Source organism: Drosophila melanogaster, chromosome 3L (assembly GCF_000001215.4).
Source record: "Drosophila melanogaster chromosome 3L".
NCBI lineage: Eukaryota > Metazoa > Arthropoda > Insecta > Diptera > Drosophilidae > Drosophila > Drosophila melanogaster.
The window spans coordinates 9,230,292-9,258,010 of record NT_037436.4 but is presented as its reverse complement, the minus strand read 5'-3'; the positions used below and the strand labels follow the sequence as shown (position 1 = coordinate 9,258,010).

Sequence of the window (27,719 nt, the reverse complement as noted above, 5' to 3'; positions counted from 1 at the left end):
CTTTTGCTCACAACGTAATAGATAGATTTAAGTTGCATTTATGATATTTATATCTGTTTTAATATTGAATCATTAGTTTTAGACATTCAATGAAAGCAAATTCTAATTAATGAGTTATTGCTCAAATGAGCTCATTCAATATTCTAATAGTTGCAATGCTGACTTGGGTCATTTACAATTTAAGTCAATAGAATATAGAATGAAACTCCAACTATAGCTAAATGTAGACCAAGGTCCAAGGAAATTGAAAAAAATAACAAAATACGTATAATGGCAGACTGGCTAAAAATGCGCATAATTATCACATTTTTTGCTACATTTCAGCAATATTCAGCAATTTCTGCATCTCATGAATTCAATTCAAAGGTGCGTCAAAATTCAATGACGCAAACAACCATCGCCTTGTGTTCTTGTTTTACTCAATAGATTTACTGAATATTACTTAGATACTTACTCAGTCGTGACAATTTAAATGCATCCGCCGTATTGATCACATCCACGTAGGCCTGCAGCTCGAATCGACGGGATGAAACGTTCAGATTGTGATTGAGCATCGCGTATTTGAAGGCCGATTGCACCTCGTCGGTTCCCTGCTCGAAAATGGCACCTGTTTCAGGTGAAAGGCAGCAGCAGCAGCAGCAACAGCAACATGCAAAGATGTGTAAAATTGCTGTTAGTGCTCGACTTGGGGAAAAGTTTGGGCTTTTTTTGGGGTAGCGGTAGCTGCTCCATCGAAATTGTCAATTAAGTTCAAAGCAAAGGCACTTTAAACTTCGTAATTGCTTTTGCGCTCGAATTTTATTTGTGTTGTTGCTCTTGTAATTTTTTCTTCGCTTTATTTTTTGTTTTTGGGCAAACTTTGTTGCCGCCTTTCAGGCAACTGTTTTGTTTTTCTCGTTGTTGTTGTTGTGGTGGGCAATTTGAGCCAATTTTTAAGTGGCGTTTGCAGCAAGCTAATAAGCGTGGCGTTTCAGTTTTCAAAGTGGCCAACATAAAAAAAAATTGAGGAATAAAACGAAATAGAATGAAACTGACTCCTTGCAAACTTCAAATTGTTAGATGATTTTTCGGACAAAGAACGACAGAAATTTTGTTGCGTCTTAGCTTACTAAAAATGTATCTTCTAATACAAGTTAAATGCGTAAAATATTTGCAGCAATTAGAAATTGCAGCGCATTCCATTCTTTTCAATACTAGATATACATTTTAAGGTAAGGTTAGCCCAAGTACTTGAAAACTTTTAACGTAGCCTGTTATTGAATCAATATTTTTTTCCCCGAAAAGGTATTCTCCTTGAGAGTTTTGGAAATGGTGAACTTTTGCGCGTTTCAGCCATTTCCCAGCCAGCTGAGGCGTGTGCAGCTGAACGTTTATAAAATAAGAGTAAGTGCCAGGACAAAACCAGGACACGAATAGCTGGATGCCAGGATGCCAAGAGTGGGTGGGTGGCTGATCCTGCTGCTCGGGTCGCTGTCAGATGCATTGGGCTTACGGTTACGGTTACTCACCTAATGGGATTTTCTCGGTTAATGATGGCTGTGCGCTGACTCCCACCCCGCTACCTCCACCGCCGCCACTGCTCCATGTTAGCCATAATAAAAAGCTTGGCCAAAGGCAGCTCAACTTTAAGCCAAAGCGCATTTTGCAGCCCGTTGATACTGCTGCTGATGCTGGCGGTGCTGCCTTGTTGTTATATTGCTATATCCTTGCTATTCCTGCTGAACAGGACTCCACTTGTTGTTGCTGCTGCTAATTCTGCTTTTCCGCTTATTTTCTGCAGTTGTAGTTGTAGTTGTAGCTTGTCGTCGCTGGCATTGCGAGCATTTTGCCGCACTTAGCGCAGCATTTGCATAATTTGTGCTGCCTGCATATATTTTCGGGTCAGCGTTGAGTTTTTTTTTTTTTTTTTTTGGGCAGAAAGCAAAAAGGTTAGGTTAAAAGTATGTTAAATATATCTGATGATTTTCGGGGAGATTTCGTGTTCGTGTTGGGTTATCATGCAAATTGCGCCCCGTGTAAGTCGCTTAAATTTTCGGCTTTGTGTGCTTAATTAAACGTTTCCTGCTTATTGGGGCAAATTAGTGTGTATTTTTTAAGTCCACCCTTTGAGCCACCCCCAAGCTATAGCTATTCACTCCGGCACGCGTTGGCCCGCACGTGTCCCCAACACCTGGAAAACTGACAAATGCACGGGGAGAAAAGACTTAAGCAAGTCATTCATTTGGAAAGTTATTGCCTAATCGTAATATCGTACAAAAGATACTTTATAAATATGGCTAAAGAACTTTCCAACTGAAATATAGAAAGTCAACTATAGTTTAAGTATATTAAGTTATTATCATGTCGTTTATTGACGTTATAAAATCGTTATATATTCTTTATTGGTTAAACCAAATTTAGCTACGGATTTGCTCATCATTTTTAAACACAAGACTTGACTTGATAAATATATTTATTTTTTAAATAGGCTAGGCTAATTAACAGATAAAAAAGTATTTCATTTAGTATTTTCTTGCTCTGTAGCAACAGGTAAACTGGCAACTGGCACCTGGCACAATGGCAGCCGACTGTCGCGTTTCATTCACTTTCCGCTGAGGCTCGCATTTGTTCGAGTGTGTGTGTGTGTGTGCGTGTGCGTGTGGGTGCGAGTGAGTGAGTGTGTGTGCCCAGTGAACTGTATGCAAATATGTACACTTGGTCTATATGCATGTGTCTCCGCCTGCAAATCCTCTTGTGCTGTTGTCTTTGTGCGTTGTCAGTGTGTCACTGTGCCAGCAGCTTGTGCAGTTATTGTTGCGCCTCGCCACCCACCAGCCCAGCCGCCAACCTGTCCTCCTGCCACGCCCCCATTTCACCTGACGCCTCCGCCGCCCCTTCCGATCCTTCCACCCCGGCAAACACCCTTTGGCGCATATCCCCCAGTCGTTATCCTTTCGGTTCGTTGAATGTTTTTGTGCTGATTTTGCGCTTATTTTAAATGTCTTTTATGCATGTTGTTTTTTGTTCGCTGCTCGCTCCCTTAGCTGCTTTATTTTTGTTTACGTTTTTGTTTTATGCTTTTTATTGTTAATTATTTAAAATTGCAGAGCTCAGGCTGACTGAATGACTGCCCGCTTGGCTGTGTGACTCTGGCGGTCGGTCTGTTGTCGGTATTCGCGAAAATGTCTGTTTTCCATATCCCTTTGGTCTTTTTTCCCATGTTTTACCGCCCCCACATTGGAGCCAACCGAAAACGCACGCTTATTGGAATTTTATTTTTGGATCGCCGTTTTATATGTGGAGGGAGTTTTTTTTTTTGTACGTTTCACGTTTGCATTCCCCCACGGCTTTAATAATGGTTTAATTTTTGAAATTGTTTTTAAATCGGCTTATTTGAGGTGGGCCGCACACAGCTGGGCCCCATCTGTATGTATACACTTCGTTCTCGTTAGTTCGACAGAATTTTTTGGACTCATGTATTTTTCAAGGATAAATATTCAGAACTTGGGCATTGCTTATCTGATATTTCGGGGCGAAATATATCGATTTAAGTTGTGCTTTACTATTTCTGTAAACATTTTTCATAACTAATATATGCACAGATTTCATCTTTACGAGAATGTATGAGATAGTAAAATAATGTGGAATGGTTGCCAATAATAAAAGTCAGTATTTGTGGCTTATTTCCACTACAATTTCTTGTTACAATTTCAATGCAGAATTTTAAAGAGAATTTCTAATTAAAAGTTAGGATGGCAATATACGTAATTACAAATTGAAACAGAAACTGATTGGGCTAACTAAGTTATCTGTGAATCGAGGGGGTAATGGAAAATCCCCAACCGGAGTTCATTACCCCCTCTAGAGCTGTCTGTATAAACTCCATCCTTTGAAGTTTGTCTTGCTGCCTAACCACTCTTTAATCATATCAGTTACAGTAACTAATCCCCGGGTAGTGAAATGGGAACCCTTTCTCCGCAACTCTGGGCCCATTCATTCATTAGGCAAACATTGACCAAAGCAATCTACATAAAAACCACTTGAGTGAAAAGTTGCACTCCGTTGTCTGTTCATTGTCTATTTTGAGCTGGGCCCATAAAAACCAGAGTCCACACCCGGATGCCGATCCGTAATCCTGGGAGTTTGAGTTGGTGCTGTGGGTGGTGTAGCACCAGCGACATCGGGATTATTTAGCGCATTTAGAAAATAGGTTAACAGACGCTTTATATTCATATAGCCGGGGCGCTGCGAACTTTATTCGTTATAATGACGTTGGCAAAACTAACGCAAAGTGCGACGAGAGTCGAGTGGAGTCGAGTCTCGGCCAGTTTCCATTAAACGAATGATCCCACTTAATTAAATTTAAATTAGTAGCCTAAAGTTGAACGTCACGGACGTTTAAGTGGCACCGAGTTGAAGAGCGGGACTTGGCTTATTTAGTGGGTCCGAAAACAAAAAGCCAGCCGAGATAAGTGAAATGAATGAATGGACATTTAGGCCGAAGAAGCAGCAGAGTTGCTGCCATGTTGGAGCAGCACTTCCTTTAATTAAATAATTATTTTGTAGCCACTCGCTGATTACGTTTTGCCCCTGTCTCGCCTCTATTCTTTCGCAACTTAACACGTTGCTGGGATCCGGAGATACGGGTTACTGTCTACGGGATACGGGATACGGGATACGGCAAAAACTGAGCCATATCCGTGAAACTGACCTTCGCGAGTGCCCCCAGTAATTTACAGCTCGCCAGATGATAGGCATCGCCCGGAGTCGGGACCTTCAAAATTTGCCTTTCAAAACGAGTCGCCCCCGCAATGTTTTCCTTTCTTTTTCCTCAGTTCGTTTTGGTTTTCCCTTGTCGACGGGCACGTGCCAACCGTGAATGGAAAAACAAAACACGATGGCAGGTATTTAGCGAATCCGGCGAGATAAAAATGTAACAGGAAAATTATTAGGCCGCAGATAAAATCCATAATATAAGGCGGCTCATTTGCATATCAATGAGGTGATTAGTATGCCAATGTCATGCCGAAAAGGCAAGGTAACCATGCCCAATAATTGAGGATATCTGTATTTCTTTTTTTTTGGGGAACCTGCTATCAATACCAATTTATAAATACGACACTTGATTAGATCTTTTATTTTTTTTGTTTTAGCATTTATACTAATGTCTCTCTTTTCATGTTTCGTATGCCAAAATGTATTTGCGTTGTAATTAGCTTAAGTCCCGCAGTGAAAAAAAGTACTTGTGGCAATCAAAGACAAGTGACCCGATAATTGATAATTTATTTTTTTTGCCTCCGAATCTGACAGCTTCCCATGCCAACGAAAGTCAAAGTCACAAATAATGAGCACAAATTCCGCTGTTTATATTAATGCTCGTCAATAAACTAAAGGTCGAAGTCACTAAGTCATTTCCGCAGTCAGCCAATCAGTCAGTCAGTCAGTCAGTCAGTTAGTCAGTCAGTCAGTTAGTCATTCAGTCACTGAGTCAATGGGGCCTCGACAAATTTGGCAACTTACAAAAAAGAGGGCCGAGCATTTGTCGCTGTTCATTTGCGGCTTACAATTCCTTCCACTCCTTGAGATTTATTTTTCCCTTAGTCCTTTCGTTTTTTTTTTTTTTTTTGGTTTTGTTGGTGGCTTTGTAAGTTGTTTGGTCACACACAGCACACTTAAATTGCGGCTTTTCTTGCTTAGCTTTTTCTTCGCTTTCTTTGGGGCGAAACTTGAGAAATATTTGGGAATTGGCTCTTAAGCGACTTTTACATTTGCATAAGCTGGCACACAATTTTTAAAATGATTGCCGCTACTTTATTATCACTTAATGCGCGCTCGGTTTTCTTTTTGCTTAGCTTTATCTTTTCCTCCTTTTTTTTTGCCCAGCCGTTTCTTTTATCACTCGACTCGATTTCGGTTTTTGGGCCCGATCTGTAGTTCGTTGGGGTCCGTCTTCCGATTTTCCGATTTTCCGATTTCCCTATTCCGCTAGAGAGCCAACATCCTCGAGACTTTCCGCCGTAATCGTCCTGTTTGACGCGCGCACGACTGAGTACTGAGTTGGATGCTGAGCAGGTGTGGTTGCGAATCGAAATCCGGCCGGGCGACAAAACTACAAAAATGCCGCGTTCTCTTGTCGTTCGGAAAAACTCGGAAAACTGGGAGGCTGTGCTCAGTGTACTAAAAAGGGCGGCTTGGAGAGAGATTTTTCCATTGCGGAGAGCGAGCGCACACGCACTTGTCTGCAAAATCGGCGAAAATGCGAGAGAATCCGCCTGCAGACGCGTGTTTCTGGCAGTGTTACTGACCTAGTAACCGTTTTTTTTTCAAGTTTACTCTTGGCCAGGACATAACAACAACAGCAACAATAACAGCGGCAGCAGAACCAGCAATAACAACTGGAGTACATCTTGTCGTTCTCTGGTCGGTTGCCCTTTTTATTGCCCGCTCGTGAGTGCAGCACAATCAGCAATTGTTGCTGTTGTCGCTGGCATTTGGTTAGTTGTTAAGCCAAATCCGAATGTTAGCCGGATTCCATAACAGGCACTGAGGAACTAAGGAGTCGAAATCAATTAAACCCCCTTAAGTATACTCCTTTCGATTGTCAGGCGATGTAATCACAAAACAAAAATGGATTTTCAACGGTTGGGTTTATGGATAAACATTCTTGATATACAAATGAATACAAATATGCATATGATTACATTACACCATTATATTTCATTACAAAATTAAAAAGAGTTACCACATAGATAAGTGCTATAGAAAGGTATCGAAATAAGGGCGGAACAAGTAAGATGCTACCTGCACTGCTGATAATTTTTTCATGAATCCAGTTTGCATTGCTATGCACATTGGTGTACAGGGATGGCAAGTGGCTGACGCCACATCCAGCGAGAATAGTGACGATCCCGTAGACGGTACCATTGTGCAACATTGGAGCACCCCAATCCCCGCCACATGGCTGTTGGGCAGTAAGATCATCGCTATCCACGGCGCACACATGCTCAACGGATGGAACTCTTAGCCATTTGGCACATGCCTCGGAATCTATCACCTGCACATCGATATACAGCATGTACGAGGCAAGCGGACCGCCCTAATGGAACATATGTTTATATAACTTACTTAATTACTTGAAACAAAAAATGCTGATTAATTGCACTCACTTTATACATACGCCCCCATCCCATAACTTTACATTTTAGACCTGGTAGCGGTGGATGAACGGGCAATCTAGCTATGGATATATGCTCATTATTTCTAGGGAATGGATTCTTCACCTTTAACAATCCGAAATCCTGTTTATTGCGCATTGTGAAGCTATCGGGCAACCAAATATGCGTTACAGGAGTAACAAATGTCCTGTTCGGAATGTATTTAAGGCGATTGAGAGTGCCAGCAACAATGAGCAGGACTCGACTGGAAATCAAAACCCTTCGTTTGCTGGAATTTTGTATAGTTATAATAGTTATGTCTTTAAAAATATTTATATTCAGTTACCCACTTTATTAAACAATGCGCGGAGGTCATAACGAACATTGGAGCCAGAATAACGCCTGAGCAAAAATGATTATCCCCAAAGAATTTTTCGGCAGATCTCGACCTTAAGGATACGCAATAATTTGACAGTGCAATGGAGTCTTCATCGAAATCGCCATCAGATAGGCGTTTAACACGATTTAAGGAGGAAAATGCATTTCTAGGAGAATCTCCAAGGCAGTTATAAAGTGGGAAAAATGAAATTACCAGCAAAACGAACAAATTTTGACTACTCATGACGATTTTTCAAAGTGTATGTGATAAAGGAAATATGTTTTGATTTGACATCAAAGTAAAATAACTGGCAGAATACCTTGTTTTAGTCCCGGATATCGATGAAAATTTCACTGTGGTCATTTGGTTAAGGCGTTTAATAGCACTTTAAGCCATTAAGAACAAACATTTTACACATTTTCTCTGTGTATATGCATTCCTCTGCTGAATTTAGAGTGCCCCGAGAAGTGGCTGCAACAAAATTGGAGGGATTAGGTAAGCGGCAGTAGAACAAACCGTTTTACATGGCAATTATGCAGGAACAAGCCTGACCCATGATGCCTGACCCTCGGATCCTGGGCCGTTTAGAACTAGACCCATTTCAGGCAGTCAATTCAAGGATGAAGGACGAGAGTCCTGCAGGAGCAACATGTGTGCACGCGCCGCTGCTCATTGGAAATTCAATTTTCAATAAATGCACACAAATTGATTTCCAGCTCGGGGCCTTTCAAGCGGAGTTACGAAACACAGTCGCACGCACGCACACAAATATGTACCTACACACACACACCCACACCCACACTTACATCGACCACTCACACCTGCATTAAGAGCAAAACTTTTCAATTTACGTTCTGTTGTTTTTCGAGCATCAAATATCCCCGGCTGTCAAAAGTATTTGTCGAGAGATTTTCACCTCCACAAGAGGAATGGATTTTTGTGCTCCGATTTTCGATCTGATCGCCGGCCCTTTTATCTCCGCGGCTCGTTATTAGACTTTTTTGTGCGCCACTTAAAGCAATTCCCCATCCGAATTCCGGAAAATTGCGTCGAATTTCGTATTCAGTAGTATTCCATTCGCACACCTCCATATACCGTATTATTCCATATGCCACACGTATCGCTCGCTTATCCGCGCCTGAAATTCCGCATCATGCAGCGCAAACACTTGTTAATTACTTTTATTATATCCACAGCTTCACTTGCACAGTCACGCAATTCATCGGCGGCGAATCCGTATCCGGGTATGGGTATGGCAATGGGTATGATTGGGAGTCTGTGTGCCGTGTCCCGTATCCCGAATTCCATATCCCGGACAAGTGGGCTCCGGCTCCGACGAGTGCGGCATTATTGCCTGTTGCTTTTGCCAGTGGCACTGCCACACCACAGCTGATGTGGTCGGCCGTAAACATGCGGCAGCGAATGAGTGGGCGTGGGATTCCGCCGTAGTGCACACTCCGTATGCCGCACACCGTACCCCGTACCTTAATACTCCTTCGCCGTACTCGACAGTAACGGGTCGTCGTCACACACAAGTAATTGCAATCAGCACCTTGGCAACAAGCAGCTGCGTCAAAATGAGGAAAAAAAGAAGAAACTCGGCCACGGACGTATTTATTTATAAAGCAACCCGTAACTCACTGTGCGTGCTGCCGTATATCTTAACACCTGAATGCCAAACGAACTCTTGGAATTCAGCTCAAGCGAACGGATTTAAATTTATTGGTAAGTAATAAGATCTCAGTCTTATTTCCATTTGATTTAAAGCACACTTTTGATCTCTTTTTGGCGGCCTTCGAGTGTTAAATGGTCATCTGCCTGCCATTTATATGCTAATTAAGAATTTTTAATTGTAATTTCTTTTGCACTCAGAGAAAATTACAATAGGATGAGATTATAAAAGGATTTTATATAAAGTATATATATACATATCAACTTTTATCTAGTAGCATATATTAACGTATTTTTGGGGTAGCTTTTGCAGCAGGGCCTTCTTTATAGATGGCACAAGTGTCGCTTTGCCAGCACAATGGGGCGTATGCTTTATGTGTGTTTACGAACGCCCCCTGGGTAACCACGCGGCGTATACGCAACGCCAGCTAAGCCAATTTTCCGCGGAACGAGTGGCGCAATTATGCGGTCATATTCCATGTGGAAATTAACGCGAATTGCCAACCAAGATTGGCATTGTTTTCGTCGCGTGTCACGAGTGTCAAGCGTGCCGCAAATCAAATTGAAATCAAATGTGCAACAATAAAGAGCGACGCAGGTCAGAGCTATGTGAATCGTATCGATTGGCTGTCACTTGAGATGCGGCCGTGTCAGCCCCGAGTGGTAATAATTTAGCAACTAATTAAGCGACGGAAATGAGGAGGAATAATACACAGATACTTATACAGATACGGATACAGATACGGATACAGATACGGACAGGCATGAACACAGATTTTTCTGCACACACACACACACACACTGACGAATAGATCCCATACAAAATGATGAACGTACACGCACACAGAGAGATGGCTTTTCCAATTAAATTTATAACTTATTTATGATGGCAAGTAATCTTCTTTGGGCATTAGGAGATGTAATAAAAATGATTGAAATATAATTGAGAATTGACATAAAAGCCAAACAAACACACAATCATCCCACACCACACGCTCACACACACACCACACGCTCACACACACATAGACGCGAGCAAACACATCTAGCTTATAAAATCCTGTCGGCTGGCTTGGCAGGCACTTACAATCAACGATTACCTTTACACCTGCCATTGTGAAAATAAGCCATAAGCGGAAATTACATCAAAAGGATATTGTTATATCGATGAGCAGCCATCGAGGAGCAGGCGTCACAGCTGTAACCGAAAAGCAGCCAAATAGCAGAAAAATAAAGTATGGCAAAAGGTGCCATAAAATAAATAACACGAGGTACCAAATAAACATTTTGGCAAAGGGCGAGCCTTCAGACTCCTGGATCCAGCATCCAGCAACCAGGATTCAGAACGAATCCGGAACTTTCATGTGCGCCATGTGGCATGTGTGCACGGCTGTGTGTGTGTGTGTGTGTGTGTGTGCTCTGTGGGGCGGATGTTTTGGCATAAAATAGACTTATCCTAATGAAAAAAGTCTCGCAGGCACGTTAAGTAAGATATGTGATACCAAGAGACTATGTTGTGTAGGGTGGGCCAATGGCTGAAAAGTGGAACCCGAAGGCAATCTTTAAGGCGTCGAAACGTTAAAAGTTAGGCCTGGCAATAGTAAAAGCTAAGCGGCTTATGGCCCCAACAGCATTGGCAACAAGGACATCGAGAAAAAGGTGGAACAAGGACTCTTAAAGATTGCCAATGGGCCCGATTTCCTTCGACTCATTTGCGTAGTTTGCTCAGATACGATAAGAATTTAAATTGAAATAGTTTTTATACTAGACACTGCCTGCAGAGATGACGACACGAAATTCGTGTGTTCCTATTCCGACTAATTTTGTAATTTATGCGGGACTCACAATTTACATAGGCAAATGAATGCCGACGGAACGTGCACAACCCTCCAGGGGCTTTTAGTTGTATTAACTTATGTTGATGCCCCAAAGATAGCTTCAAACCCAGGTAAGTATCAGTTCAGCATTGCTCGCATATTTGCGACTGCTGCCAAGAAGGCATAAAGAATTCACATCCATGCTGCATTCCTTATTTGGGTCAATTGGAGAGCATTGGAACTTTATAGCTATGCCGCCTCGGTCGGCTCTATCCATTTTTGCGCCTCAGAAGACCACTTGAAACCTCAAGGACCCAAGGACTCCTCGCGAACCACTCGCTTCATTTTGTCAGCCCTTTGTCTTAGCCTGCGGTGAAATGTTTGCACTGGGCATTGTCATCCGCAGGACGGGCAAAAGCCAAAGGAGTCAAGTGTTCATTATGCTCAAGGATGCCGCTCTCCGCTGGCCACTTGAGCAGTGTGAAAAACTGGAGGCCATAGGACTCCGTGCACTTGAAAAAATAATTACGATTTCGGCCTTGACCTAAGAAAATATTATGGGGCTTTCGACTTTATTACGACTAAAAGCTCTAATTTCAAATGCTTCCTGTAATTTAATCTATGGTTGTCCTTCAAGCTTTATTTGTAAAAGCTTTGTCAAGTGATAGTCATTTCATTTAAGTAATAGAGATTTATAAAAAATATAGCATTAAAGATAATTTTCTACAAAAACATAGTTGTTTCATGCCTTTTTTTCTGAAAATTTAACTAATATGTGCATTTTTTTTTAAGTGTTCCGAAGGCTGACAGCCTTTTGCCAGATAAAACTGGTAAATAGAAAGGCTGCAGATGCCGCAGCTGCTGTTGCAGTCGCATTCCGTGGTTATTGTTGTGGCTGCTGGTGGCGAGGAGGTCCTCGAATTCCAAGTGGCCGGGAAGTTGCGACGTCTGCAGATTGTCTGTTTGATTATTTGAGTAGAATTTAATTAGCAATCGCGGGCGGTTGTGAATTTAATGCATAAATCAAATGACAGTGGGTTCTGTTTTTTTTGTTTTTTTTGGTTTCATTTAAGAAGTTTTTTTTTATTTTGCGGGTGGGAAAAGTCGAAGATGGGATGTAGAAGGAAGCGCCGGCAGGCAGTACGGCGACCTAATTGCCAAATGACCTGCATTTGGGCTCAAGATACAAGGAGCAAGTTGCTGGCCGGATTCGGGAAACAAGCGGAAGAGACGGCTGAAAGGCAAAAAACAAACAAACAGGAGGTAACTTTGTCGTTATTACCTTTTATTAACTGAGAAGCTCGGGATTTGATGAGTCCCCGAAAAGGTCGGGATGCCAGGACTCCGGAGATGTATCTTATAATGTGGGTGGGAGCTATTTAAAGAATTATATTTTTCACGGTGGTCCTGGCGCAGTGCATCATTGTGTTGGTTATTCTTAGCTGAAGGGTATAACCAACTTCGTTGCCCGACCTCCAGGTTTCCACCTTTTCATTTCTGGCTCGCGGCATGTTTTTCATTTTCCTTTTCAATTACCCCGCCGCGACGTTCAGTTGGCGCATTTCTCATATATTTTTTTTGGTCTCGGGCCCGGAATTGTTTGTCTAACAGGGAGGAGGAGCAGCAGTGGCAGTGGTTCGCAGGACCAGGACTCAGGAACCGGTTTCCTGAATCCAGGATACGGGCGCTGCTCCTTGCACGGCTGCATGCATTTAAGTCTAATTGCGAGGCTGCATTGTGTGCGATATGATATTTCGCTTCGTTTTGGACTTCAGCTTGGCCGGGGGGCTTAGGCTAAGCGCCTCAGTTTAAGCCTTTTTCAGCTGCCAGCTGGCGACTTAAAGCCACGCAGCGGCTTGCCAGTAGGTAGGCCAAATGAAATAAGGAAATCACAAGGCAAATACAGGGGAATTAACTCAAAAGTTGCACGCAAATATCGAGAGTAGGATGTGGCCATTCGAGGTCGCCGGATGTCGCTAAAGTGCTCCACTTCCGGTTGCTCTCACTAACTGTTAACTGTTATTGCTTGCTCGTTGCTCGCTGAAAGGAAACGGTAGCGAAGTATAAATAAAAATTCATGGCCCATTTCTACGAGTAGCGCGCCCCTGATTCCACCACATACAACATCTAATAAAGCAAATTTTCGTTAGCTCATTAAAAGGGGCGTCCTGGCAAAAGTGCCGCCATCGCCTTGTGGCTATGCATTGCGTACTGCGGATGCAATAAAGTGCAGGATTTATGTGATTGCCAACCGGAAATTGAATTAAATTTCCCAATGCAGCCGCAATCGTGTCTTGTGGGTCCCAAATTGGGTGGCTCAAATAGGGGGTGGGTTGCGGTGTGGCCAGCAAGGACGACTGTCTGCAGTAATAACTGTAATTTTTGGCAAATGTGCACGTCCTTTGCCATCTTTCCCAACTCGTCATATGCAACATGGACTGCCATTCCTTTGCAGTCGCATTACAATATGCTTTTTGGCTCTGCACTTGATATTTATGTCTTAATATATGCACACACGGCCGACCCCAAAAATCTAAGTAATATTTCTTAACATCTCAAAGGTCCTGCCTGTACTCACAGTATGTAGAATCCTGCTTTTGTCATCTTGCTGCTCGTTGGGAATGTGTAATGAATTATTTAGGCCTGGTCCATGACAATTTATCGCTGCATCCATTGGCATTAGTTAAACTTAATTATGTGCGCTCCGAATTGAAATTACTTTCTGGTCGATGTGATTCTTTGACCTCGCTTCAGAGCTTTAATGCTTTAAGTCACATTTATAATTGCTTTGATATGCTGTTCGGAAAAGAGTGCGCCAAAAGTAGAAAAAAAACTACATAAAGCCCCCAAATGGATAAAGCATTGCAAAAAACGCGTAATTAAATATGCAAACTAAGTGACAATGTTTCTAGTTATTAAAATCGAAATTGTTGCGCGAAAAATTAATTTACAATTTCGCTCGAGGGATTTGACAAACGGGAAAGGAAGGCAAGTATCAAAAAAAAAAAAAAAAAAAAACAAGGAATAATTAAATAAATAAATATTGACAGGCGGCAATCAGCTTATGTCGAATTTCAGCATTTCAGTTTTTCATAATTTATTTAGGCGAAAAATAAACTATTCAGTATGCATTATTCCCGCCGGTTGTCGGTCTAAATTTCTGGCCAATTCTTTAAATTTTGAACAACCCATTTTCGCCATATAGAAAGCTGAAAATAGCGGAAGCCTCCGATTTTTGGCAAGCAAATTCCATTGAATTTGCTTTCGAAATTTATGGTTTAGAAAAATGTTGCCAAAAACTAGACCGGAATGGTGGGTGGTCGTCGTAGCTGGAGGTTGCGGGAGGCCCAGCAGAGATAATAGCTTTTGATTACAGTTTATGGATGTCGCCTTTGGCTTTTGGTCTCCATGTGTCTGTGTGTCTATGTCCTGGCCAGCAGAACAGAAACTTCAGTTTGCCCTGAAAGTGGGCGGCTTTTTTCGGTTGTCGGGCGACACAATGGCGACAACATAGAGTCCTAGGACGTAGGAACCACGACCAGGACCAACAAAAACCAGGTCCTGGAATAGAATACACTGGCCTACCAGTGGCTTAGAGGAGCTGGAAATGTATGGCAGGCGTTTGCAATTATTGAAATTGTTCCATGGCACGAAATCCAATTGACTTTTATGCAAATGAAATTACGCTATTGCTCCCATTTCGTATCGTTTCGTATCGTTCGGTTCTAGTTCCAGTTCGAGTAAAAGCAAAACATTGATTTTTTATTTACCGCTGTGAATTAAGTGCAGCGGGCAACAAAAGCGGGAAAAGCGGCTGAAAGCTTTAGTGGGAAAAACACGGCGAGCCACATTTTCATAACGTAAGTGAATAGAAAATTGAATCAAATCTAATAATAAATGCTTTTATGCAGCCCTTAAGCACTCTGAAAAGATGACGACAATGCCGAGGTTCCTGGCGAGGATGATGATGATGATGATGTTGATGGTATGGCGAGGGTGATGCTGATGGTGATGTTGTTGCCAATGGTGGTGGGATGCGAATGTTGATGGGATTGGGTTCTGGAAATAGGGTATCCTCTTTACTCTCGGCCAGATTGGTGTCGCTTCGTTGGCCAAAGCTGCAATGTCGTCGCCGCTGGCAAGTTGCATGTGAGAGTGTCTTGGTGCGGCATGCCCCATTTGGCCAACACGCCGATGCTTTGGTATTGCTATGAGTGTGGGTGCTGTATTTGCTGTATTTGCTGTTGCTGGTACAAGTAGTTGTTGCTTTTGCTCTAGCTGCCGGCATGGATGCTGTTGTTGTTGTGCATCGCCAGTTACTTAAGCATGTGGCGGACTCTAAGTTTTTGCATGTCCTTCGCCTGTCTGACAATTTGATTTGCCTGTCCTCGAGCAATTTAAATGAGTTTGCATTTCGCCTTTGTTGTCTGCTGCTAGCCAGCATGTCTATCCATCTGCTCATCTGCTCAACTCATCCAGACGCTCGTCTGGCCGCTTTTAACTACTTTGACTTGCAATTCATTTAGCTTTGCATGGCAAATGAAACGCACCTGGTGCACGTGTACCGCACGAAATGAGATGAACTTCATTCTTGCTTCCCCTAGTTATCCATTTCGTAGGTCCTCCTCATTCACTTTTCCCCCGCGGCAACAACGTGTTGCCAGTTGCCAGTCAATTTCAATAATTCAGGCCATAAACAGACCGGGGAGCAGAGCACAGGGAGGCAGTACACAAAATAAAACATAGCCATAAAATGAGCTGGGAAACTTATGGCAAATTCTACTGTGAATTTTTGCCATTTGCCTGTTGTTACGATTATATTAGACTTTGCCATATTCGAAAGACTAAGGGCGTAGGGTTTCATAAATGTATGAGCTTTCTGAGAGAGCATGTTACAATAGATCAACTAGTTGTTTTGCTTAAGATGATGTAAGGAAAATCTTACAGCAGTATGTAGTTTCCAGATTAATTAATGATTACCTTTAATGCATTATATCTTAATTACGAATTATTGGACATTATGGCAGTAAGGTTTTAATGGAAGTGAACGTGCCATTTCATAGCAAAGGATACCCGTTCAGTGTGTTCATTTAAGTTTGCAGTCATAACTCAATAAAACATCTTGAGTTCGCGCTTTTATATCGCCATACTTTGGCGATATGGACTTGCGGGTAAATACAAACTTTTACACCACATAAATTGCCTGGCATTTATATTATTTGCTTAGCATCGTTTATCAGGCGATGTCCAAGCACTTGCGATCCAATTGGCTTGGCCCACAGAAAAATACGAGGGGTTGGCTCCTTCTTTATGGGCGAGCTCTTGGCAGCGCTTATTTATTAGTTGGACTTTTGAAAATATCGCATATTTATATTGTATTTATTGTGGCTGCCCGTTGCCGCCTCTTGCAGCTTTAATATTTATTTCCGTTTCCGCTGCGCCATCCCTTTTTCCGTCTGTTTTTTTTTTTTTTTGTCGCTTTGCCCAGCGCCAAGACCCTCAAGTTGCAGCTGTGTGCTCATTACTTCACTTGCGGCGTACGTAATTCAAGTTGCTCCTCGGATGAAACGGCGGATGGCAACGCACACATGCACAGGCGAGAGCGTAAACAGGACACTGTCACTGTCGGTGTGACACAGACACCGATGCATATACACGGATGCACACAGACACACGCGGGGGGACAATTGGGAATGACACAGTTTTGTCGCACAGTGTTTCCATGGCACTTTTATTTTTCTGTTTACACCAGTTAATCATACAGTCGATTTTTTATAGCAATTTTTTAAACAAATTACTCGCCATAAAAAGTAAAAAGTGCAATAAAAAGATAGTTTAAATAAATGGATAGAAGTCTGAAATGTTTATATTTGTCGTAAAAATTCTAGGGACACTATACTACAACTTCCCAAAACTCGTTTAATGAATTTCTTCGATAAGAATAAGAATATAATTTGAAAATGCTTTGCTCAAGTTGCAAAGCTCCGAAAGTTAATTATATCTTAAAGATACATGTACCGAGTATCTTTAAGTCCGTTGTTCGATATGCTCACATCAGTGTTTTACTTTTATTTGCATTATTTCCACACTGCCCCTGGTCTGGTTTCTAAAGATTTATGTGCGAGCTGCTGCTTGCTTCAAATGTAATTTACAACAGACTCTCGCCAAATTTATGCCGGCTGTGGAACAGGATCTGCGAATCTGAGACTAAGCCCGAAATCGTTGACTCCATCTGAGCGGTTTTTAAGAGCTCCTTTCCACTACGCGATAGCGTCCCAAAAATAAAGTTGTGGCCCATGAATACGCCATTAATAAGATAATATCTAGCTGAATACCGTTCGCAAAGAGTTTCGGTAATACTGGCTGGCACGATTTGGGTCTGATGCAATTACGGGCGAAACTGATTACCAGGACATGTCGACACAACAGCCTGGGAACCGGGAAATTTTCTAGTTTTCAGTCAAATGTCATGAACCGAGTTGAACTGAGATGGGGTTCGCCCGCTTCGCTGGGTTCGTGGCACTTCGAAACTGACATTTGCACTTTTTCCCAGGCCAAAAACCTTCTGTTCTTGGCGCTCGTCTCACTTCCATCTCCGAATCGTTCCTTTTTTTTTTTTTTAGTTTGTTTTGACTCCATTTTTCGTTATCCCTTTTAGATATTCATATTTTGCCATTGATGATATTTTCACTACTTTCGTATGCATTACACGTACGGCGCCCGCACAGCCAGGCCATCTTCTATATCTACATGTAGCTCCTGTCTATATCCTGTGTGTGTATATATGTGAATTTTTCGTTGGGGGCCTGTTAGATCCTGCTGCCGCCTTTGGGCCGTATTAACTCTGCCCGGCCGAACACGGCTGTCTGTGTGTGTGTGTGTGTGTGAGCGTGGAATTTGCATATTTTTTGACTTAACACATCCTTCAAAAATTGCGAAACGCGTTTGCGATAGCTTTGGCATTTCCTTGACGTCTTTCCGCTCTTTCCGCTTTTCCTTCATTTTTTCTGTCCCCTTTTTTTTCACATTTTTTTTTTTTGTTGGTGAGCTCTATCTATTTGGCCTGTTGTGGGCCTAAATGGGTGGGTTGAAAAGTTCATTCGCATTAAAGGCAAATGCTTTAAATGCCAAAATTGTGTCCAATGTGCGGGCCTGGCTTTTATGGGACTCCCGTGTGCTGGCCAAATTGAATTGGCCGCATTAAGCGCTCGCTTCCCATTGGGACACTATGTATCGCAAATACATATATTATGTGAATGTGTGGGCCAAATTGATTCGCAGTCACTTTAATGGCTGGATTGTATTTAAATTTCATGCGGTGTTGGTTTGGGCCGGGCTCTTAAGACAAGTGGCGCTAATCCTTGACTTTGCTGCTAATGCACGTCGTATGTCAAACACCAAAAACGTTTACCCCCCCGCCGGCGTTTTCCCCTTACCGACTTTGCCCCCCCTATTTTCCAAGCACACCCGCACAAGTAACGCAATTTATATGCCTTCCTCACTGGCTTGTTTGTCTTGGCAGCGTCTTCTGCGTTTTCCCCATCCTTTGCATCCTGCCCCCGTTTGTATGCCATGCATTTTTCTGCACTTTTGACTTTTAAGCGTGCACTTGGCCAGGCTCAGAGCCTCGGTTTCAGCAGATCCTCCTCTTTCCGCCCTTCTCCACCCCCCCCCCCCCCGCAATACCCCACTCGTTTTGTACGCGTTGTTTGTCTTAAGGGATATAGACTCTCTGGCGTATGCGAGCAGGATATTTGCCAGCACTCTGCCGCAGGCATTTTGATAAGAAAAACAAACTCGCATTCACACACACACACACACTTTGCCATTGCCATTGCCCACAGACCTCCAGCGAGTCGGAGTCGGGCTCAAGTGTCATTTATGCGTTTTAATGCCGGAATTTAATTTTCAAATTAAGTAAATAAGTTTGCGTAAAAAGTTCTATGGATACAGAAACAGACCGAGCATCTTCATCTTGAGCACAAAAGCCGCCCTCGGCTGCTGCGCACTTTGCGCGTTGCGAGTTGCAGTCTTTTTCTGCAATCCGTAATAAACTCTTGGCATTGACGAAAAATTATATGGTGAACTATAAGATACTTAATGGCTCAAGAGCCACTTTACAGTTTAATTGAAGCTGTGCTAGTGCATATCTACTTTCGATGCACTGGATTCGAATGTGAGTATACTGGAAAAAAAATCAATCGCAGCGAAAGAGGTAAATCTCTGTCAATTACAAGCCTTATTAATCCTTGTGGTATTTTAAACACTCTTAATTTGAATTTGATTATACATTAAATGTGTATTTTTAAGCATTTTTTTTTAAAGATTTAAATTTCCCACTTACAATACTCTCGCTGCAGTTGATTGGCTCTTGGAATTTATACTGTTCCCTAGATACCACTTCCACTTGAAATTGATTTTTACATGCAGCTGGAAACAGTTTAATAAGCTCCTCTCAAATGTTCACCTAAGTGCATATAATGTTCGATACGATGGCGACGCTTTAGGATTCTACTCGATTCTCGCTTTGAAGTAATTTTCGATACGTTTATAGATTTATAGATTGCCTTTGGCTCTTGGCATTTCCGGGCAATTTTCTTCGGCTATTGTATCAATTTGCAATTATGTTTCAATCAATTTTATTGCCATCTAATCTTTGGAGCAAAATAGATTGCTTTTTGTAGAGAGCAGTGAGAATATGTAGCCAACAGCTATTGTATGTGCCATCCGTGGATATGTGTTTTAAATTCCGATTGGTAGTGGTTACTTCTTGTTCATTCACCTTGGCAACTTGTGGGCCAATTTATTTTAATCCTTGCTATATAACATTATTTTATGTCACTTTTTTAACCCTTAAACAAGAAGCACAACTGGTGTAATGTTTGCGGTGCTCAGGATACAATATAGATACATTTTAACTTTTGCAATTGAGTTAGCTTTATTGACGTTGCAACATCTTGGTCCCCTGTGCGCCGCAACTCCTGGCCAATTGTCACCTTGGCTTGTTAGGCCCGAGTGGCGCATTGTGGTTAATGACGTCGCTTGTTAGCCAAGTTAACGAGACTTGCAAGTCCCGCAAACTCCCGCTTGGAGACTCATTACGTTCCAACGCCCATGTGTTCATCCAGCTGGGAAAAGCAGAATGTGATTACTTAGTAAATGGTGGACGGCCCACTGCATGCGAGTAATTGGTCCGAACTGTCCACCTAACTATTTCATAAACAAAATCAGGACACCAGTTGGGGGTCCCTAATTATTGTGACCAACCCATTACTAGGGCCTCTTACCCAGCTAACCGAATTTCCGAATTTTGATTTAGGAATTCGTACACTACAAAAATTTATTAATTTTCTTAAAAAATTTAATGTTAAGAAAGTAGCACACATTCTGCATTTTACATGCACTTAAAGCCCTTGGAATAAGTCAATTTAAAAAAACATGCATATTTTCTACTAATAGGGGAAAGCAATTTCGAAAAAGTATCCTCTAATTCCGAATAGAACTCAAATCCTTTTTTATTTCTGTGTGCATTTGAAGTGCGTTCTATTGGCCAGCATCGATTACATTTTGTCTGCGTGCGGCGAAACATTTATCATCAATTAATGGCATTAGTAAATGTTTGGCAAAGAATTTCGCGCTACCAAAATATTATTGTTATATATGCAGCGTCATAAATAATACCAAAATACCGTTCTTTGTGTCCGCACACACGCACACAAACAAACTTGGCAACTCGCATATTGAATGCAATAAATTTATGGCACATTTTAAATTCAATTGAATTCATGCGTTGCTTTGTTGCCGCCTCCATATATCCGTTTGTATATTTCGTTTTTTAAGCCACACGGCGTCAGCAAATATTGCTATTAATTCTTAATAATAATAATAGCAGCAGTGGAAACGTGGAAAAGTCTGGCTGTGTGTCTGCCATGATGACGACTGCGGCTCACTAAGGCTGCATTTTATTTATGGCCTGCATTTTGCGCTTTTATTGTTTTTAAATTTATTTACACTTTTTTTTGTGTATGATTAAAATATTTTTCATTTGCGGCTTAAGAGCAAATTTATACTCGAACGACAGACCCCAGCCTGTTGCCGATGCCTTAAATACGGTTTTATAAATTATCCTGAAATGGCCGCGAACTTTTAAATAGTTGTGCTTTATTTAATTACACGCAAACACCGCGGGCATTATATGAGCCCAACAACATGTGGCCGGCTCTTTTAATTAATCCTCCATTTGGCCAGAAGCATTTCGATTGGGCCAACTGGGCGTGTTTAACTACACTAAATGCGGAGACTCAAACGATTTACAGTGTCAGACGCAGCAAGCCCGGATTTTTTACTCACTGGATAATTGGAGAATTTACTGAATAATCGCAAAAGACAGGAATTTTTTTAAAAATGTGCATCAAACTAAAGGACGATCTGCGGCGCTTCATACACTGGGGTCCAATCACTCTATTAACCCTGACTCTGATTGTTACGTGGACTGTCATTCACATGAACTCGATGTGGTGGGCACCAGGCTCGAGTTTGGAATCCGTATTAAACTATGCCCTCATCTGGATTCAGACCTTTGGCACTTTGTATAACTTCATCAGGTCCTTGATGGTTGGTCCTGGCTTCGTTCCATTGAAGTGGCATCCACAATTGACGAAGGATAAGATGTTCTTGCAGTTCTGCACTCGCTGCAATGGCTACAAGGCTCCCAGATCGCATCATTGCCGGCGTTGCAATCGATGTGTGATGAAGATGGACCATCATTGTCCCTGGATCAACACCTGTGTCGGTTGGTCCAATCAGGATAGCTTTGTGTACTTCCTACTCTTCTTCATGTCGGGCAGTATACATGGAGGCATCATAATCGTCAGTGCCGTAATAAGAGGTATAAAAAAACGATGGTTGATCAGATATGGATTGCGTCACATGGCCACCGTGCACTTGACCCAAACAAACCTGTTGGCCTGTGTATTTAGTCTTGGAGTGATCATGGGCACGGTTTTGGCCAGTATAAAGTTGTTGTATATGCAAATGAAGTCGATATTGAAGAACCAGACTGAAATCGAGAACTGGATTGTGAAGAAGGCGGCTTTTCGTCGCAATGCATATCCTCGAAAAGGGATAAAGCCTTTTGTTTATCCTTACAATCTGGGCTGGAAGACAAATATGCGTGAGGTTTTCTTTTCCACTGGCGATGGAATTTCGTGGCCAGTCCTACCGGATTGTAATGAATATAGCCTCACCTGTGAACAATTGCAACAGAAGAAGGATAAAAGGGCTCGCACTCGGGTCTTTAGATGTATTCGCCCTGCCACGGGACATTGGGTGCCCATCTTCTCCCAAGGACTGTGGGTATCCCTCCAGATCCCCTGCACCGATGATCCTCGTATAGCCCTGAAGCCCGATGATATCATACATGTGACTCGCATCCAGGAGTACTGGCTTTATGGCGAAATAATGATCTCGGAGAAGCAAAAAGAAAAGATCAGAGCAAGGAAGGGTGCCATTAGGGGATGGTTTCCCAGCTGTTGTGCCATCGAAATATGTGAAGATTCTGACAGTGAAAATGATTTGGCTGGCGGGGAACCTGTGAAAGAGCAGGACACTGCAGCTATAGAATCTGTAGAGACAGATCAAGAAATTATTGATTTTATGAGGGATTTTTCCTGCAATGATGGAAAGAAGGCAAAGCGCCTGCATATTGAGTAAAGTGTATGTCTCTGGGCGACTTTAATTCTGTAGAGAAATCCCTGGCTTTCGCCGCAATGAAATTGCTTTGGTCAACCACCGCATTAATCTCTTAATGCTTAATGCTTTTCAATAATGCATAAATAAATAAATCGCTGCGGCAGCAAGCCAAATGAGAATGTTAATGTTAATGCCGCCAGATCATCGGGAGTCGATTCTATGTGCCGTAATTGAGTTGCAGGCCCGATTTCACGGTACATTGGCTTTAAAGTGACGGCAGCAGCTGCTCTTAACCAGCGGGATGTGTGTGTGCATCTGCTGGCAAGTAATTTGCAAAGCTCCATTGTTTTTTTTTTACACATTTTTTTAAGCCCCCCCCTCAGTTAGGTATCCGTGACAGGAAACAGGAACACACACGCTTTTCGCACAGGACATAAAAAAGCAACAGCCAACAAGCAGGAGGTACGGCATTGAATGCCGGCATTGGGAATCAATTGAAATGCACGACCTGAAAAAGTTTAGCTGAGTCGCGGATTTGCCATTGTACTATAAACATGGTCATGCAAATCAATACAACTCCTATATCCTATATCCTGAACCCTCTGAATCCGCATCTGAATCCTGCAAAGGCGTGGTGTAATGGTGTATGAGTAACCAGACAAAAAGTGAATGAATTCCGTTGATTCATTAGCGTGGCGTCTATTAAATTTGAAAACCAGCCCGATCAAAGGAGTTTCTTCAATCGAACGTGGGGCAATGAATGCCCATGTTAAGGCTTTGAATAATCACATACAGAAATCATCATCACTCCTGGCTTTAGGTCATGTTTTGTAACAGGATCGACAAACAAAGCCGACACGCTGTGGGAAATGGATACATATTCCGAATGCCATGTTGTCCAAGTCCAAGGCTGCGACTGCGTGTTTAGCTCAAAATTAGATAAATGCAATTTGAATTTGTGTGTAAGTTGTAGGAAACAGGCCGCTGGGAAATCAGCTGTCGTTGTCATGAGTTAATAGGCGCTGGGAATTGAAGCTCAAAATGGTGGGCATGGTGTTCTGTTGGTTTCATATGACAGGCGGCGCTATGATAATTCAATGCAAAACAGCACAGTACTCAATAAATACATATTTGCACCCAGTGCTAGGACGTGGGGCAGCATGAAATGGACAGGGTTAGACATCTGTCCGGGATTTGTGTTCCGAGAAGCCATCAGAAAACGCCATCCAGGACGATCTAGATCCAGTGAGGCAACACCCGTCTAAGCTTCGTGCTGTTTTTTTGGGGTCATTTGGGTGACGGTGTGGAAAATGCCAAACAAATAATCGCTTGGAAAATCAATAGAAAAAGGATTTCATTTTTGTTCCAGCACTGTCTGTGGGGAATTGAGGCTACCAGTCGAGCAGCAGCTGAAGAGTATGCAGTAAAAATAGCCATAAATAAATCTGCGTAAAAATAAAGCATGTGCCAACAGCTATAAACATAAACAATGCAACTTTCTCTGTGCTGCGCCTTTCGCAGCTAGTTTCCTTGTTTTTTTTTTTTTTTTTTTTTTTGGTTTGCCAACAACACTCCGAATGGCTTTTATAAAGCGGAAACAAAATAAATTTTACATAAACATTTGCCACATAACAAAAGGGAACTTTAATGACTTTTGTCGTTGCAAAATAATTGTGCGTGAATTTTTCGCTGCCACACACAAATCGCTTTTCTTCTTTTTTTTTGGCCGGGGGTGGCGAGAACGAGACTGGCAGGACTCAGCTCGCCTTCAATGTCCTGCTGGCATTTAATTTCACGGACTGTCGTCCATTTTATGCTTTGGCAACACTTTTGACTTTTATTTTGAGGCGCTGGCGCTCCCTCGTTTTTCCAACTCCTATTCTCTGTATATAAATCCCCGGAGAATGCCGCCCCCTGCTTGTTGGCTATTTAGGAGGGGCTGTCGTGATTGAAAGCTGATACCCTCGCTTTGGTAAAAGGCTTTAAGGACGCCGCTTTGTCCGCCCCAACAATTATGTGCACTATGACGACTCGGCATTTATCTGCTCGACAATGACAAGCCATACAGGTGGGCTGGTGGGGGTATGGCACTCGTATCGCTTACAGTCTGCCAGGCAGAACAAAGGCAATTATGGCATCATTAGAGCCAGATGCAGCTGCAATTGCATTGGCAGGAAGCACTTATCCCATATCGGTAGCAACCAGAGTGCCAAAGTGGATAAAAGCACAGCAGCAATGCTCGGCTCATCAGTAGAGGCAGCAAAAGGACGAACAAGTGCCACATGGACAATCACCTTGAGCAGGGTGGAACTTTCTGGGATAAAAATAAATCAAAGTAACATAGCCTCTAGAACGAACCACTAAGCCACTTGTTTAAATATAGTATTATATATTGCTTATCATTTCTATGTATAAAGCCGAACTGCTCATGCAACTTTACTAATTACAAATATTTATGGCAGCTTATATATCCAACTACTACCTCTACCTACTACCTCCAACTATACTACTACCTTTAAAAAGTAAAACATAAAGTTATTTAGTTGCTTGCAAATGTGTATCGACTTCTCTAAAATACATGCATTCCTTCCATAGCTTTTGCAAACTTTCCTCCTCCTATCGCATCAGAAATGAACTCTGTGAAAACTGGTTAGGTTAAGAGCCGCCTTAGAAATCAATGACGGCAATCGCAATCCAATCAAGACGTTGTATAAATGTAAAAATGATCAAATGCGCCGAGGCGCTGAAGCGTTTAGAATTCTTGACGATGTAGCCACATTTGAAACTTCAATTTAGTGCACACTCGCTTTTTGGCCAGCTATAAACTCACAGAATTGAATTGAACGCCACCGCCTGCTACTCCAACCATCGTTCCTTCGCCAATTTCCATTCACGTTCCGCATCGCATCGCTCATTCGGCCGTGCTTTCAATCAATTCAAATGCCAAACGTCTAACAAATTGTGCGATTTTCGCGAGGCACTGGGCTTCGGCTTGGGCATTTTGTTATTAATTTGTGCCCTCGGCGATTCGCAATTCCGCATGGATTAGCGCATCGCATCCTGGACCAAAGACCTTCTGGCCATTTCTGCTTCACTGGCGTCCCTGATCTGTTGTGGATCATTGAATGGACGAGTCCTGCAGTTGCAGGAAGATTGCATTTGTCTCCTTCGCTTTGTGCACAAGTTCTCGTCCTGGTCGTTCTCCTTGTTTATTTATGACGCTGGACGAGAGCTAAAGCAAAGCAATTTTTCATTATTTAAAATGAAGTGAATTGCAGTCGGTTGTTCCTGTTTTCTTTGGCCCCGTCTTGGGCGCTTCTTTTCATTCGTTCTTCATAAATAATTTATTAATTATAAAAGTTTCTGGCACTCTGGGCGCATGCAAATGCGTCCTTCGTCCTTCGTCCTGCCGAGCGGCAACAGTTGCAAGTGAAAGTTTTGGGCCAAATATAGCCAAAATATTACTTGCAATGTCATTTTGCGACTTGCCAGCAAAAAACTTTTTATTAGTTGGCACTGGCACTGGGGCTCACTGGACTGTTTGTCCAGCTCGAGCACCAGTTCCATCTCCATCACCATCTCCATTTACATCTCGGCCTTCTGGACAGGCTGGCGTATTTTTCACATTTTAATTGACAAAACTTTTGGCCAACTGAACTGATGGGTTTTTGCTTAGTTTCTGTTACAGTAGCCTAATCAAACAGCACCAAGGAGAACCCAAGAAAGACATCTTCAATCAAGTTGCGTTTGCATTTAAAGTTCTCAGTTAATTTAGAAGCAAGTTTACTTGACTTTAAAAGGGGTTGTCTAAAGGCAGCAAAGAAACGAGCGCACTTCACTGCACTTTCATACTCTTCGTTGCCAACACAGGCAATCGAAGTGAATCTGTGGCTTTAAAAGTCTCGCATTTAATGGCGAATGGCGTGCCAGGCGACTGCATTTCTGAGTCATGTTTGATGCATGTGGCAACAAGCAGCGACCGACTACATTTCCATCATCACTCAGGCTGCGGGCTCAAGGATTCAAGGCTCCATCCCCGAATCCTGCGGCAGTCGCGCACTCAAATTGTCGCAGTTTCTAGACCACCCCACCACTCCTGCAAGGACCTCCAATGGCTGTGTTTGTGTGTGTGTGTGTGTCAAGGTTTATGTCTAAATATGCAAATACTGCAACATTAAGGGTGTCGCCCACTGAATGTCTCATAAATTCGTGATTAATGTGGCCCACTTTGATTCCGTATGCCAAATCAGGTTTTAATGCAGCTGCCACTTAGACATTGCATTTACTCGTAGCAGTCTGGATCATGCAACTATAATACAAAGCCCGCAACACGGAGCGTACTATTATTGGCTTAGACTTCGTGTCCTTAATGTGTCAGCCTAACGAAATTAGCATTAAAATTTGCCAGATTCCATGTGTGACTAAGTTAATTTTCGTCACCCGGTGAAGGTATTTTGGGGGGCGGACTGCTTTTAGTGGAACAAAGGACATTGATTGCCAACGACAGCCACCTCATGAGCTTCTCACACAGCTAGTTAATGGATATGGAAGAGCGATCCTTTTGGCCACATTGCCCAAGATTACATCGTTAATGGGCTTTAAGCTAAGAGGTGAAGTATTGCGATTTACCATGTTAATTAGTGACGGCACTCAGGCTAAAAAATAAATAACAATAGCCATAACAGTTACCATGAATATTTATGAGATTGACGCCACAGTTTCCGTAGCGATTTCTTTCTGGATTCCATTTCCATTTGATTGAAAACAGTGCAGAAATCGATTAAATTAACTGCTCTATCAAATTACGCATACGCCGCATGGGCGGCTTTCATTAAATTGCATTTAATAGCCCGTACTGAGTGGCGAGTCAATATTTATTAACGACATAATCAATAATTTTCTCTGCGCTCCCCTTAATGAGATTAAAGTGCAGGCTGGCAGCTAACAAAAAAAGAAAAAAAGTTAATGCATTTAGTTGTGTCACGCCCTCGCAACTTTTTTCAGCCTTTTCCTTTTCCGCCTTTCTAT

General features: G+C 42.3%; 3 protein-coding genes across 6 annotated transcripts in view; 1 reads left to right on the top strand and 2 right to left on the bottom strand.

Moving 5' to 3' along the window:
• The window catches only part of GluRIB (Glutamate receptor IB), a 36,545-nt gene extending 30,512 nt beyond the window's left edge, over nucleotides 1-6,033 (bottom strand). For all 4 annotated transcript variants that reach the window (NM_001274693.1, NM_080016.4, NM_001274692.1 and 1 more), the window contains exons 1-3: nucleotides 5,500-6,033; nucleotides 1,509-1,864; nucleotides 455-607 (exon numbers count right to left, since the gene is read on the bottom strand). In NM_001274693.1, coding sequence (NP_001261622.1) covers nucleotides 455-607; nucleotides 1,509-1,641 — 286 coding nt within the window. In that variant the 5' untranslated portion in view covers nucleotides 1,642-1,864; nucleotides 5,500-6,033. The remainder of the gene's footprint in view (nucleotides 1-454; nucleotides 608-1,508; nucleotides 1,865-5,499) is intronic.
• Nucleotides 6,034-6,672: 639 nt separating this feature from the next.
• Nucleotides 6,673-7,786, bottom strand: CG4477 (uncharacterized protein). Its single transcript, NM_140038.1, has 3 exons — nucleotides 7,484-7,786; nucleotides 7,146-7,422; nucleotides 6,673-7,075 (listed from the first exon to the last, which is right to left on the bottom strand). Exons 1-3 carry the CDS (start codon nucleotides 7,753-7,755, stop codon nucleotides 6,677-6,679), a joined length of 948 nt encoding a protein of 315 aa, NP_648295.1. The 5' UTR covers nucleotides 7,756-7,786; the 3' UTR covers nucleotides 6,673-6,676.
• A 13,576-nt stretch (nucleotides 7,787-21,362) lies between these two features.
• Nucleotides 21,363-22,861, top strand: CG4483 (uncharacterized protein). Its single transcript, NM_140037.1, has one exon. It carries the CDS (start codon nucleotides 21,405-21,407, stop codon nucleotides 22,710-22,712), a length of 1,308 nt encoding a protein of 435 aa, NP_648294.1. The 5' UTR covers nucleotides 21,363-21,404; the 3' UTR covers nucleotides 22,713-22,861.
• Nucleotides 22,862-27,719: the final 4,858 nt, after the last annotated feature.

Coding starts and splice junctions, on each gene's coding strand:
- CG4477 (NM_140038.1), bottom strand. CDS start 7,755: ATGAGTAGTCAAAATTTGTTCGTTTTGCTGGTAATTTCATTTTTCCCA. Junction 7,423..7,483: donor TCCGCGCATTGTTTAATAAA/GTGGGTAACTGA, acceptor ACAAAATTCCAG/CAAACGAAGGGTTTTGATTT. Junction 7,076..7,145: donor GATGGGGGCGTATGTATAAA/GTGAGTGCAATT, acceptor ATGTTCCATTAG/GGCGGTCCGCTTGCCTCGTA.
- CG4483 (NM_140037.1), top strand. CDS start 21,405: ATGTGCATCAAACTAAAGGACGATCTGCGGCGCTTCATACACTGGGGT.